Genomic DNA, 13,065 nt, shown 5'->3' with positions numbered 1-13,065 from the left:
CAGGTGAGCAACACAGCCGCTCTGATGCAGCTGTCGTTCACTTCATCTGAACCAGGGCTGGAGAAGGTGCTGTTTAAAATGTAAAGCAAGTACCTGCAGTGTGTGGTGTGTGTGTGTGTGCTTTGTATTGGACAAGAATGGGGAACCTTTGGATCTTGGGACCTCAAGTCCCACCAGTCCATTCAGCGTGGCTGGTTGCCAGGGATGATGGCAGTTGTTTTTCAACACCATCTGCAGGGCAACAGGCTTCCCATACTCCATATAGACAGAACTATTTACTGTGGCATAACAATGGTGACTAAGAACTGGTGCCTGAGCTCCCTCCCAGTCTTTTTCTTTTTGTGTTGTGTCTTTTAGATTGTAAGCCTGAGGGCAGGGGGCAAGGACTATTGATCTTTGTAAGATGCTCTAGGAGCCGCCTCCTCTAAAGCATGGAGCATAACTGCTTTAAATGAATAAACATAGGATATTGATATCTTGCCTGTACGTTATCTAGTGCTTGTTCATTTATTTGTTTATTTTGGGGAAGTATGTTCCCCCATGCTACTGTACTCACAGTATCTGTAACCTCCTTGGCCTTCGTTTCTTAACTTTCGTACACTTGGCTTAATCCTGCACTGAACTCTGTTGGTAGGAGCCAAAGTTTTGCTTCCTCCCGTGGGAAGAGTCAGAGGAAGGAAGCGCTGGGTGCGCTCCTGCGATTCCAGAAACCCTAGGCTGAATTCAGTTTCCCTTAGCCATGGTTTGTGACAACCGAGTCTTCATATTTTTCCCATTTCTCAATCTTGTGACCATATAAAATGCATGGAAGACCCATTCTTACTAGTGTCTGGAAGCACTGCTTGCAGAGCCTCACCAGGATACCATGTGTACCAGCTCTTTTCAAAGAAAAGCACTGATACAGAAAAAAAGACTTCAGAAACAATTGGATGTCATCCGAATGTTTTGTATTTACAGGTACCTTGTCACAAATTTAATGGGTGCTGACCTGAATAACATTGTGAAGTGCCAGAAATTGACAGACGACCATATACAGTTTCTTATATATCAGTTACTTCGAGGGCTTAAGGTAAAACCTATGGAGGGAGGGTAAAAAAACATACTTGAGCTGTAACACAGGATGAAACATCTCTTAAGATAATGCCTGCTGCTCATGTTACTTGTATGTCCTTATTGTGTATTCTACAAAAGCCTTGCCCAACAGAAAATACTTCTTGGGTAAGCACTCATAGGTTTTCCCATACCTGCTTGTGTTTAAAACAACATTTTAACCTCTAGTTAATTGATCTGATCAACCTGTTCAGTTAATCAAAATATTGGTTAAACACTGCAGCTCAATGTGCCACACAGATGTCAGCAGTGCTGAAATCATAATTTGTGGATTAATGGGATTTGTAAGTTCCTCTATAATTGGCACATATGTTTAAGTTTTGCTGCTTTAGCGACAGGAGAAATGATAGCAGAGGAGCCCTGGTGTCAGAGGCAAACTGTGTTACAAACAGTGTGTCTGGAAGGGCCTTTAAACTCGCAAAAATTACAGACTGAATTGCAAAACACCAGCAGCCTTTCTTATTGGTGCGTTTGCTCCTTACATCACTGAACATTTGCCACATAGGTGGGAATACAGGCTAACCTTTATCTCTTTGTACTGTGGAATAAAAACACCTGCCTGAGTGGATGAAAGCCAATAGCTGTCATTAATCACTTGCGTTTGACTTTGTTGTCTGACCTCACCTATTTTCTTTTTATTTAACAGTATATTCATTCGGCTGGAATCATTCACCGGGTACGTTGCACTGGGGATATAATGCACTGTGAGCACATCATTGGTTTGGCTTGCTGCTCTGATATAGTTGCAAGACTGTTTTTACCTCATTTGTTTTAGCCCTGTTTTAATGCTCTTAACTTTTTTGCTCTGGTGCAGGACCTGAAGCCTAGTAACCTAGCTGTCAATGAAGACTGTGAATTAAGGGTAGGATTCATGCTATTTTGATTATTTTTGGTACGTTTTGAACCAAGACTAACACAAGAGTGGTGCCTGTTGCCATGCCAGCATCTGTTATTAATGGTTCTTGTGGTACCGAGTGAAAACTATATTGTAAACCTGACCAATTTAAAACTGATCAGGAAGGTCTCTGAATAAATGAGCAACTGTGGAAGTTTTGGTCCTTTCTTTAGGGCAGTATTTCTACAGTAACTGCTCACAAGAAGTGTTGCTTCCATTTCAGGCCCTGGATTACTAGATGAAATAGTAGGTTCTGCAGATATCAAGCAACTACTTGCAGTTTGGAACTAGCATTTTAAAAAGGAAGATGTCCATTAACTAACAGTGCAGTCCTTATTCTGCTCCGAAATAAGTCCTGTTCAAAGGGGTTTACTCCCAGATAATTTGAATTTAGGATTACAGGCTAAACTGTAACAGAGACACCAACAGAGTGGGGCCATCTCTGAGTCTAACTTGACAGTTTATAAGACCTTATTGTTTGTACTGGTGTTGCCCTATAGGGCTGCTGGTGGCGCTGTGGTCTAAACCACTGAGCCTCTTGGGCTTGCCGATCAGAAGGTTGGCGGTTTGAATCTGCACAACAGGGTGAGTTCCTGTTTCTCTGTCCCAGCTCCTGCCTACCTAGCAGTTCGAAAGCACACCAGTACAAGTAGATAAATAGGTACCGCTGTGGTGGGGAGGTAAAGAGCTTTCCTGTGCATTCTGGTTTCCGTCACAGTGTTCCGTTATGCCAGAAGACGCTTAGTCATGCTGACCACATGGCCTAGAAAGCTGTCTGTGGACAAACGCCGGCTCCCTTGGCCTGAAAGCGAGATGAGCACCGCATCCCTGTAGTCGCCTTTGAGTGGACTGAACCGTCCAGGGGTCCTTTACCTTTTACCTTTTTAGATGCTCCTATTTCTGATTTTTTCAAGTTAACATATCATCCTACATTGAGAAATCCTGGTTAATTATGTTTATGTCCCACTTTTCATTATGTAAAGCGAGAGAAGACATCTTCTATTTATTTATACATTGTAGATTTTTTAACTTGCTCTATCCCAATCAGTTTAAGAAGAAATGCAAACACAAAATTGTTCATGTAGTGTTTAAGCAGCAGCTGACAATGCCCATTGAGTGGTTATTACTCTACCTACCGTTACAACGCAACATGAGAAATGGTCTTACAGCCACCAGAATTGCGTGCAGAGCCTGTGGCAAAGGATGTTATCCTTGCAATACCCTCCTGCTATGGGGACCTTATCCTGGATGGAATCTATATAATGAAGCAACCTGCAACCCACTGCTGAGAAATCACAATGATCAAAACAATAGATGAATCCCCTTCCTATTAAACTGAAATATACAAGAACTCCCCCTGACAAAGACAAAGGAAACAGCAGCAAAAATTTACTTTAAAAAACCCCTGCTACACTGTTTTCAGACGCTGTTCTTAATAATTCATCCTGATTTGTTGAAGGGCGGGATATAAATATCCAAAGAAATACAAATATTAAAGTTCTGGATTTAGTGACTTCGGAAGAAAGTTCTCTTAACTGTGGAGCATCTACCAAACACATCCTTACTTGGTAATAATTGATTTTTATGAATCTTTGGGATATCAGTGAGATATAAAAAAGGTGATGTTTTCTAACATAGGAGCCAGTTGAGTCTCATCTGGCCCAAGTTTCATTTCATTTGCTGGCTATTCATTTTGTGTGTGTATAAAATGTAAATTTATTTTATCTCAAAAATAAATTATTAGCTCATGGGGAGGGGGAATGAAAGCATGCTGGTCTGTTTTGGGGATGCAGACCAATTTTTACCTAATTAGTAGTTGTTTTGTTATTCTTATTTGTGAGGTAAGCTCAGTATATCTTTATATGCCTGTTGCCTACCCCCCCAAAAAACCCCCGTCTTCATATATTCTGCTTCCGACGCCCATTTTTTTCAACAATAATCAGAGCACAGAGAATATGTATAATGCCACCTTGTGCTGAATGGGATGGATTGTGCCTGCTGCTCAACCCTGTGCAGATGAGCACTACCTCAGGCGGTTTATAAACATGGGCGTAACCAGGCCTTTTTTTTCAGCCGGAACTCTCCGGAACTCAGTTCCTGCACCTCTCAGCTGGGTGCCATTGAACAAGAGTTCCATTGTGACTTCCAGCACCTCTTTTTCTAGAAACATATGAATGGGAGTAATCCTATTGAATTCTGTGACTTGAAAATAGCTACACATGGTTCACTCATTTTGCAGGGGAGGTCAAGAAGGAAAGAAACCATTTGGAAACTGTATGAGAACAGACAGTGTCTTGTCCCCTTCTTTCCTGGCTGTTGTAAGGGTTTCCACACTTCTTAAAAATCACTCAAATACCTTCAGAGATCCAAACCCAGTCCTTTCATCAGCTGATGGATTGTAGCCCTTTATCATATGCCGTTTCAGGAGCGCCTCATAATTAATGCCAATATTCCAAATTAGTGAGGAACCGCTCACAAATCATGCTGGAGACAGAGGTTCGTCTGTGGCAGGCACATACTTCCCAGGTCACACCTGATCTGCCTTTCAAGTTGGCAGATATGGGTTTAAGCGACACCGTGGGACGCAGTGAACTCCCCAGAACCACCTCAGGTGCAATTCCAGGAATTTTACTTCATACATCCTGGCTTTCGTCTGCCCAAACAGCTGCACTGCCCCGGAGTCCAGCGAAGCTTAACCATCATGATTCGTGATGTCAGCCGGAAACCTACTTGAAAACATTTGAATTGGCATCAGTTGGTTTATGGGATGCACTTTTCAAAGTATTTAGATGTTCCCGAATCCTTTCAGTCAGAGTACACTTCCTGAACGTTGCAGTCTAATTGAATGGTAATTGACTTTGTGGATTATCCAAGTGCTCTTGAAAGTATGACCCAATCTCTCCATGTAATGCTTATTTTTGTACTGTGTGTTTAAAAAAATATTTAGAAGAAGCTTTGAATTAATAGAAAATGCTTTTATTTTCATCCCAGATCCGCAACAGCAGTCCAGAGAATTATGAACTTCCGTGAGCATAAGGCTCGATGGGAACTATACTATAATATGAGGGAGGGCCTTAAGATCTGATCTTGCTGCTGAAATGCATTAAAATGCTTAGGTTGATACTTATACCTTGGACAACACAGTTTTCCAGTGAATGTAAATCGGTGTGGCAGGAAGATATTTAGGATGAAATCTTTTTACATCAAGCCATTGTCTTAAAGTGTCGGTCTCTAAGTCACAACACGCTTAAGTCACAGGTCTTTTGAATTATGCCCTTAATATTCATGGAATATTTTAATGAGGCAGATAAAAAGCTTAATTTACGCCTGGCACAGTGAATTCATTACTGATTAGCTTTCTGGATCAAGTATCCTCAAAAGATTCCAAGTCAAAGAAACAATGATTCAAGCCTCTGCATCTATAACTAAGACATACAAAATAGATGTTTTTACCTGGTGGCACTTTTGTCCTCGTTTCACAGTCAAAGAAAGGAAATAATCCATGAATGACCTTGTAATGATCTTTAAAGCCCTAAACGGCCTCAGTCCAGTATACCTGAAGGAGCATCTGCACCTCCATCATTCAGCCCAGACACTGAGATCCAGCGCCGAGGGCCTTCTGGCAGTTCCCTCACTCTGAGAAGCGAAGTTACAGGGAACCAGGCAGAGGGCATTCTCAGTAGTGGCACCCGCCCTGTAGAATGCCCTCCCACCAGATGTCAAGGAAATAAACAACTATCTGACTTTTAGAATACATTTGAAGGCAGCCCTGTTTAGGGAAGCTTTTCATATCTGAAGGACTATTGCATTTTAATATTTTGTTGGAAGCCGCCCAGAGTGGCTATATATAATAGACAAACAATAGGAAAAGAGAAATCTTACAAAGATTTTATTGATCATTGATTTCATATCCTGCCCTTCCTCTCCAGCAAGCCCAGGGCGGCAAACAGATACACAATTTAGGAAGGGGGAGGGAAGCATTCTAAAGCATTGTAAAAGCAATTACAATTAAAAGCCTCTAGTTACAGTTAGAAACATTCTTCCATCCTGTGACCTTGGGGCTGCCAGGAGCAGCATTCTTCAGCCACCAAATGCCTGGGTGAACAGGAATGTTTTCAGATTCCTCCTGAAAGTTAATAATGGGTAGAGACCAGCACACCTCACTAATACTGGGTTAGTCTGAGAAATAGCAGTTTATGAGAAATTATAATCAAAATAATGGATAGAGGGCATCACCTTCTGGTTTGTGCTGCCTGATTTTATGTGCATGCTTTGTGTCACTGGCCGTCACACCCTGGGAGAAAAAGGTTGCCCTCAGGAAGGACCATAGCTCAGTGACTGAGTACAGTACATGCTGTGTATGTAAAGGAGACCCAGAGAGCTGCTCCCATCAGAGTAGACTAGACTGAGATAGATGGATCAATAGTCTGAGCAGATATGAGGCAATTTCCTATATACCTAAATCCAGGGACACCTTCCTTTATGCTTTCGGTTAGGACAGGCATAGGCAAACTCTGGCCCTCCAGATGTTTTGGGACTACAACACCCATCATCCCTAGCTAACAGGACCAGTGGTCAGGGATGATGGGAATTGTAGTTCCAAATCATCTGGGGGGCCGGCGTTTCCCTATGGACTCTGCAGTTTTGATTGACTGATGTGTGAATCCTGAACCAGCTGCTGCCTCTAGCACCTTCCCAAAATATACCAAAAATTCCCCTTCACCACTGTCACTGATCTGCCAAGCTCCGTGTGTCAATATAAATGTTCAGTTTTCTAGGTGACCTCGTAGTTGGTTCATACTGACTTTAGGCCTCTTCTGACCAGCGAAGGAAAGAGAAACTAGCCAAAGGAGTCAACAACCTAGAAAGAGCCTAGGTGTTCCTCCTCACTTCTGGGTTCCAGTAAGAAGTGGCCGGGTTGCATGATTATCTAGCAACATCACACATTATTTTTTCCCTCCAAATGATCCCGCTGTTTTCTATGATACACCTCAAGTTGGTTGCAGGACAATCTGTTTGGGTAGTAGAGAGAGAGCAGGAAATCTCTAATTGTTGGAACTGTGGGTTTTCAGCTCTGGCTCCGGTCTGGTGGAACGCTCTGCCTCATGAGACCAGGGCCCTACAGGATCTGATTTCTTTCCGCAGAGCCTGTAAGACAGAGTTGTTCCACCTGGCCTTTGGCTTGGAGCCAATTTGATTCCCTCCCTCTCTTTTTTCTTTTCCTTCTCCTGCGATGAGGCATTTTAATATGTTAATGTTTCAATATTTTAATGTTGTATTTTAATTTTGTTTTAAGTTGTAATCATTCAACTTGTTTTTATTATTGCTTGTTAGCCGCCCTGAGCCCGGCCTTGGCTGGGGAGGGCGGGGTATAAATAAAATATTATTATTATTATTATTATTATTATTATTATTATTAGGACCAGATGTTTCTGTTGTTGGCTTAGATGAGTCACGAGAGCCAGAACAAAAATAGGCTTGACCATTTATATAATAAAAATAATGGGAATTTCATTCTTATTATTATTCTGTAGATTTTAGACTTTGGCTTAGCCCGGCAAACGGATGATGAAATGACAGGTTATGTAGCAACACGGTGGTACAGAGCCCCGGAAATCATGTTGAATTGGATGCACTATAATCAAACAGGTAAGATGGAGGGGGGCGGGAATCTCCTTGTGTTGTGCTGTGAAATATGTACCTTAAGGGCTTGGATGGGAATACCTTTGTCATGCAGATTCTCCCCAACCCGGCAAGAAAGCCCCTTCTGATTGGTTGTTTTGTCTTTTGGCAGTTGACATTTGGTCAGTTGGTTGCATTATGGCGGAGCTGCTGAAAGGGAAGGCCCTTTTCCCTGGAAACGACTGTATCCTTTCCCCTACAAGTGCAAATATACTCTGGGTCTCGCACTGCTGGTGCCACGGATATGCTTTTAAAGCAGCGTTAGCCGTTTAAGACACACACACAAAAATGGTACAACAAACATATTAGTAATCATTAAAGTGACTGTTTTTCTCCTCCCACAGCTGGACGCGATAATGGTCATAAAGAGTAACAAACATTGTGTCCTTAAGCCGCAGTAGGCTGCCTAAAATCTTTGCTTTTCTACGCTTCATTTAAATAATGACCCAGATACAAAAACAGCTTGAAAAAGACAGTGGTTGCTGGGCTGGAGAACAGAGATGCTGAAAAGATTCATAGCTCCCTTGGAAAACACAGGGTATCAGCCTAGAATGGCTGGGGAAAATAATGCAATTTTATATATATATAAATTATTATCCCTCTCTAATTTAGCAGCACCCAGGACTATCTGAAGACGATCTGTTCTTTTTCCATTTTGGAGCATATTGAAAGCAACCCGTATGGGGATTTCAACACTGGTACCAACCAACATGGGTGGGGTGATGCATCCCAGGTGCTGAGCTCACTTTTGAATACAGATTCCATAGGCTTACATCCTTTGTCCATCGTTGTTTGATGACTCATGTTGGAAGCATCACTTCCAGCAAGGTAACCATAGGAACTGGGCAGGCAGGTACCTTTATAAGGAGATGGATTTGCAAACAACAAGACCCTGGGGAAACCTTCCCCACTGCAATTATTAATGGCACTGTTAGAGACTGAGTGATACAAGAGATGATGGCTTTGGTCCCAAAGACCATGGGTGGATAAGGGCTCTCCTTATTCATTTGTGAAGAGGAAAGGGAACAGTATGTACTCACTGAAAACAAGGGCTTTGCCTTTCAAAGCCGACACTAGGAACTGTGCACACTCCTAGTGCTTGGACCACTGTCATAACAAACCACGCTCTGTAGGCTTAGAAGTGTGAAGGCTTTCAGCTTTGGCAGAATGGATAGTTTTATCTTCTAGAGCTGCCTTTCTCAACCTGTGGGTCCTCAGATGTTGTTGAACTACAACTCCCATCAACCCTAGCTAGCAAGGCCAGAGCTCAGGGATGGTGGGAGTTGTAGTCCAACAACACCTGGGGACCCACAGGTTGAGAACTGCTGTAGAGAGTTACTAATACCTGTATATAACACACACACACACAGAGAGAGAGAGAGAGAGAGAGAGAGAGAGAGAGAGAGTGTGTGAGTTGTTCCATGGAAGTCGAACAGAATCCGTTCCAGAAATCTGTTCGACTTCCAAAATGTTCAAAAACCAAATCACGGCTTCTGATTAGCTGCAGGAAGCTCCTGCAGCCAATCAGAAATTGCAAAAGCCCTGTCGGACGTTTGGGTTCCAAAAGAACGTTTGGAAACCGGAACAATCACTTCTGGGTTTGCGGCGTTCGGGAGTCAAAACGTCCGAGTTCCAGGGCGTTTGGGAGCCAAGGTACGACTGTATGGGTAGGCTGTGATATATATCAATCACGGCCTACCCATACAATGACAAGCTTTGTTTGGTATTTGGTGATGGATCATACTCTTATAACAACCAAATCTGAGATTTCTACTAAACTCTTTTATCATTTCCTAAAAAGACCATTGGATCATTCAGCTAATATAGCCAAGGACTTAAAGACATACACTGTATAACTCTGTTTCAGTTTCCATTGTCTGGTGAAGAATAAGATTGCACTGTGTCTGCAAAGAGCTTTATGGCATAAGGAAAGTCTACTTCTCTAAACTTCCACCGTTAGATAACGGAGTAGATTAAGCAGAGTTGGACACAGGTTTGGCAATTTATGTAAGCAAGTGGCTCATCTGCTATTTCACCACATTTCCTGTAGCTTTCTTAAATTTGTACAGATATTGACCAGCTGAAACGAATAATGGAAGTGGTTGGTACACCCAGTTCTGAACTTCTCAAGAAAATCTCATCAGAGCATGTAAGTGCAATGTTTCACCAGGAATAATCATTGAGATCTATTTGCTGTCTCATGTTGGTTTCCTGAGTTGTTCAGGAACAAAATGTTTTCAACTTACGAAGCTTTTTAAAGCAGTTAATGGTAATCATGTGTAAGCAGTGAATTTTAGAATGTTAAAAGACGCTAGGTGTTTTTAATACAATCCTATTGTGGGTTTGGGACGCGGGTGGCGCTGTGGGTTAAACCACAGAGCCTAGGACTTGCCAATAAGAAGGTCGGCAGTTCGAATCCCTGCGACAGGGTGAGCTCCCGGTGCTTGGTCCCTGCTCCTGCCAACCTAGCAGTTCAAAAGCATGTCAAAGTTCAAGTAGATAAATAGGTACCGCTCCGGTGGGAAGGTAAACGGCGTTTCCGCGTGCTGCTCTGGTTCGCCAGAAGCGGCTTAGTCATGCTGGCCACATGACCCAGAAGCTGTCTGCAGACAAACGCCGGCTCCCTTAGCCAATAAAGCAAGATGAGCGCCGCAACCCTAGAGTCGGCCACGACTGGACCTAATGGTCAAGGGTCTCCTTTACCTTTTATTGTGGGTTTGTGAAGAAAAGGAGAACCACAGCATTTGGTTTGTAGGCAACGTAATCTAAGCAACCTATGAAAGACAAGTAAATGGGGAAGCCATAGCAAACACATAATATAGATGCCATTTTCTAACCATGGTTAGAATGTATACATGGTTGCTTATTCCAGGGGGGTACCTAGATTAGGGGGGGGGGGGACAGGGAAAAAAGCATATTTTTAAGAACTAAAAATATTATCATGGCATAAGATTTTGTGGACTTGAACCCATGACATTGCATTCAGTAGGCAGATTTCCTACAGTGTAAACCATTGAAAAATGCAGTCACCGGAGATAATACTTTCTTGCTATGCTGTGTTAATTTAACACCTGTAGTGTGAAAGAAGCACACAGTCCTGATGAAGTCCAATTTGAGTAAGACTGAATTTTTTAGCTGTAGATTATTTTAGTAATTTATGTCACAACTGTAGAAGACAGTGGTTTGCAATGTCACACTAAGCCAAACCATGGTTTAGTTAGTGCAACCACATGCAGGCTCCCACAAGAGATCATGGTCGCATTGTCACAGGCATTTTTGCTGTTGACACCATGCATTGAGCTAAACTATGGCTGAAACTTGGATTCATTATTTAGTGCCTTCCAGTTGTAACCAAGGTTTGACTTAATGTGACATGCAAACCAAGCCACTAAGTAATGGTTTATCACTGTCTGTTCTATGTGTTTTTAGTGTGAATCCTGGGGAACGTGTGCTATTTAATATACCGTATTTTTCGCTCTATAAGACGCACCAGACCACAAGACGCACCTAGTTTTTGGAGGAGGAAAACAATAAAAAAAATATTCTGAATCTCAGAAGCCAGAACAGCAAGAGGGATCACTGCGCAGTGAAAGCAGCAATCCCTCTTGCTGTTCTGGCTTCTGGGATAGCTGTGCAGCCTGCATTTGCTCCATAAGACTCACACACATTTCCCCTTACTTTTTAGGAGGGGAAAAGTAAGTTTTATAGAGCAAAAAAATACGGTACTCTGTTTTGACACAGAACACAGCGGGGGTGGGGGTTGAATTCACTCTCCTTCCCCCACTACTGCTCCCTGGGTGATTGCTCAAACGATACTTTTGGATGATTCTCATCCCACTCCATGCATCTACAAAGTTGAATCTATTTAATACACAGCAACTGGAAATGGCCTCTTTAAAATATTCAGCAGAATTACAAGAGGACACACGAGAACAGTCTAAGTCAAATATGTCTCTGTGTTTAGTTAAAGACTTGCCGGTAGCATTTTTGGAATAAATGCCTGTTTTGCAAATTACACACTTAAATGCCATTAAACATATTGGGTGGAGATTAAATGGATAATTGAAAGATTATAATAGTAGTGAGATTAAAGGGGGCAGTTGAGGGATTCATTATCTACCCATTTTGTGAGCAAATAATGATGGCAAGCAATGAAAAGTATGGCTGTTAATTAGGTTGTCGTGATAGTGGCTTTATTATAAAAAGCATAAAAAACGTTAAGGAGAGAAATTAAAACTTGCAGGTACTTAGAAAAATGCCCAAGCCAATAACATTAGAGTATTGTTGTCTGCTTGCATGTTTTTAACTCAAATGTAACACATTAATTCTTGATGAAGAACTACCTGTCTTCAGGTTGAATCCTGACAAGACAGAAGTATGGTTTTGGGGAAACAGGGGGCGGGCGGGTGTGGGGGACTCCCTGGTCCTGAATGGGGTAACTGTGCCCCTGAAGGACCAGGTGCGCAGCCTGGGAGTCATTTTGGACTCACAGCTGTCCATGGAGGTGCAGGTCAATTCTGTGTCCAGGGCGGCTGTCTACCAGCTCCATTTGGTACACGGGCTGAGACCCTACCTGCCCACAGACTGTTTCGCCAGAGTGGTGCATGCTCTAGTTATCTCCCCTTGGACCACTGCAATGCAATCTACGTGGGGCTACCTTTGACGGTGACCCGGACACTACAACTAATCCAGAATGCGGCAGCTAGACTGGTGACTGGGAGTAGCCGCCGAGACCATATACCACCGGTCCTGAAAGACCTTCTTTGGCTCCCAGTACGTTTCCGAGCACAATTCAAAGTTTTGGCACTGACCTTTGAAACCCTAAACGGCCTCGGCTCAGTATACCTGAAGGAGTGTCTCCACCCCCTTCGTTCTGCCCAGACACTGAGGTCTAGCTCTGAGGGCCTTCTGGTGGTTCCCTCACTGCAAGAAGTGAGGTTACAGGGAACCAGGCAGAGGACCTTCTCGGTAGTGGCGCCCACCCTGTGGAACACTTTCCCATCAGATGTCCAGGAAATACACAACTCCCTGGCTTTTAGAAGACATCTGAAAGCAGCCCTGTTTAGAGAAGCTTTTAATATTTTATCTTTTATCATGTTTTTAATGTTCTGTTGGGAGCCGCCCAGAATTCCCTATCCCTCGATAGGGAATTACAAAAGTTATTGCTTTAGGTTTTCTGTTCCTCCTGTTTCTCTGTTGTACTCAGAGCTGCTCTTGGTTGCTTGGCCATATCCTTCTCCAATCATAGCAGTCTCTGATCATTTCCTGAGGTGTATCTGGTGATGTTCCCAGAATGCCAGTTATAAGTGTTCTAAGTTCTGAAGAAGGGTGCTTTTGGAGACTTGCAAGTAAGTTAGTCAAACACTTAAGGTAAAGGG

At 42.8% G+C, this 13,065-nt stretch overlaps 1 protein-coding gene across 1 annotated transcript in view; it reads left to right on the top strand.

The window, feature by feature from the left end:
• LOC114605047 (mitogen-activated protein kinase 11) overlaps nt 1–13,065 on the top strand; it is a 47,042-nt gene that overhangs the window by 26,221 nt on the left and 7,756 nt on the right. The window contains exons 4-9 of the mRNA XM_028745791.2: nt 958–1,069; nt 1,757–1,786; nt 1,925–1,972; nt 7,540–7,654; nt 7,800–7,871; nt 9,757–9,836. Of these exons, the coding sequence (XP_028601624.1) occupies nt 958–1,069; nt 1,757–1,786; nt 1,925–1,972; nt 7,540–7,654; nt 7,800–7,871; nt 9,757–9,836 (457 nt within the window). The remainder of the gene's footprint in view (nt 1–957; nt 1,070–1,756; nt 1,787–1,924; nt 1,973–7,539; nt 7,655–7,799; nt 7,872–9,756; nt 9,837–13,065) is intronic.

This window comes from Podarcis muralis, chromosome 10 (assembly GCF_964188315.1).
Source record: "Podarcis muralis chromosome 10, rPodMur119.hap1.1, whole genome shotgun sequence".
In the NCBI taxonomy this organism is placed as follows: Eukaryota; Metazoa; Chordata; class Lepidosauria; order Squamata; family Lacertidae; genus Podarcis; species Podarcis muralis.
The sequence above is the reverse complement of the archived record's forward strand: the minus strand, read 5'-3'. Positions and strand labels throughout refer to the sequence as shown.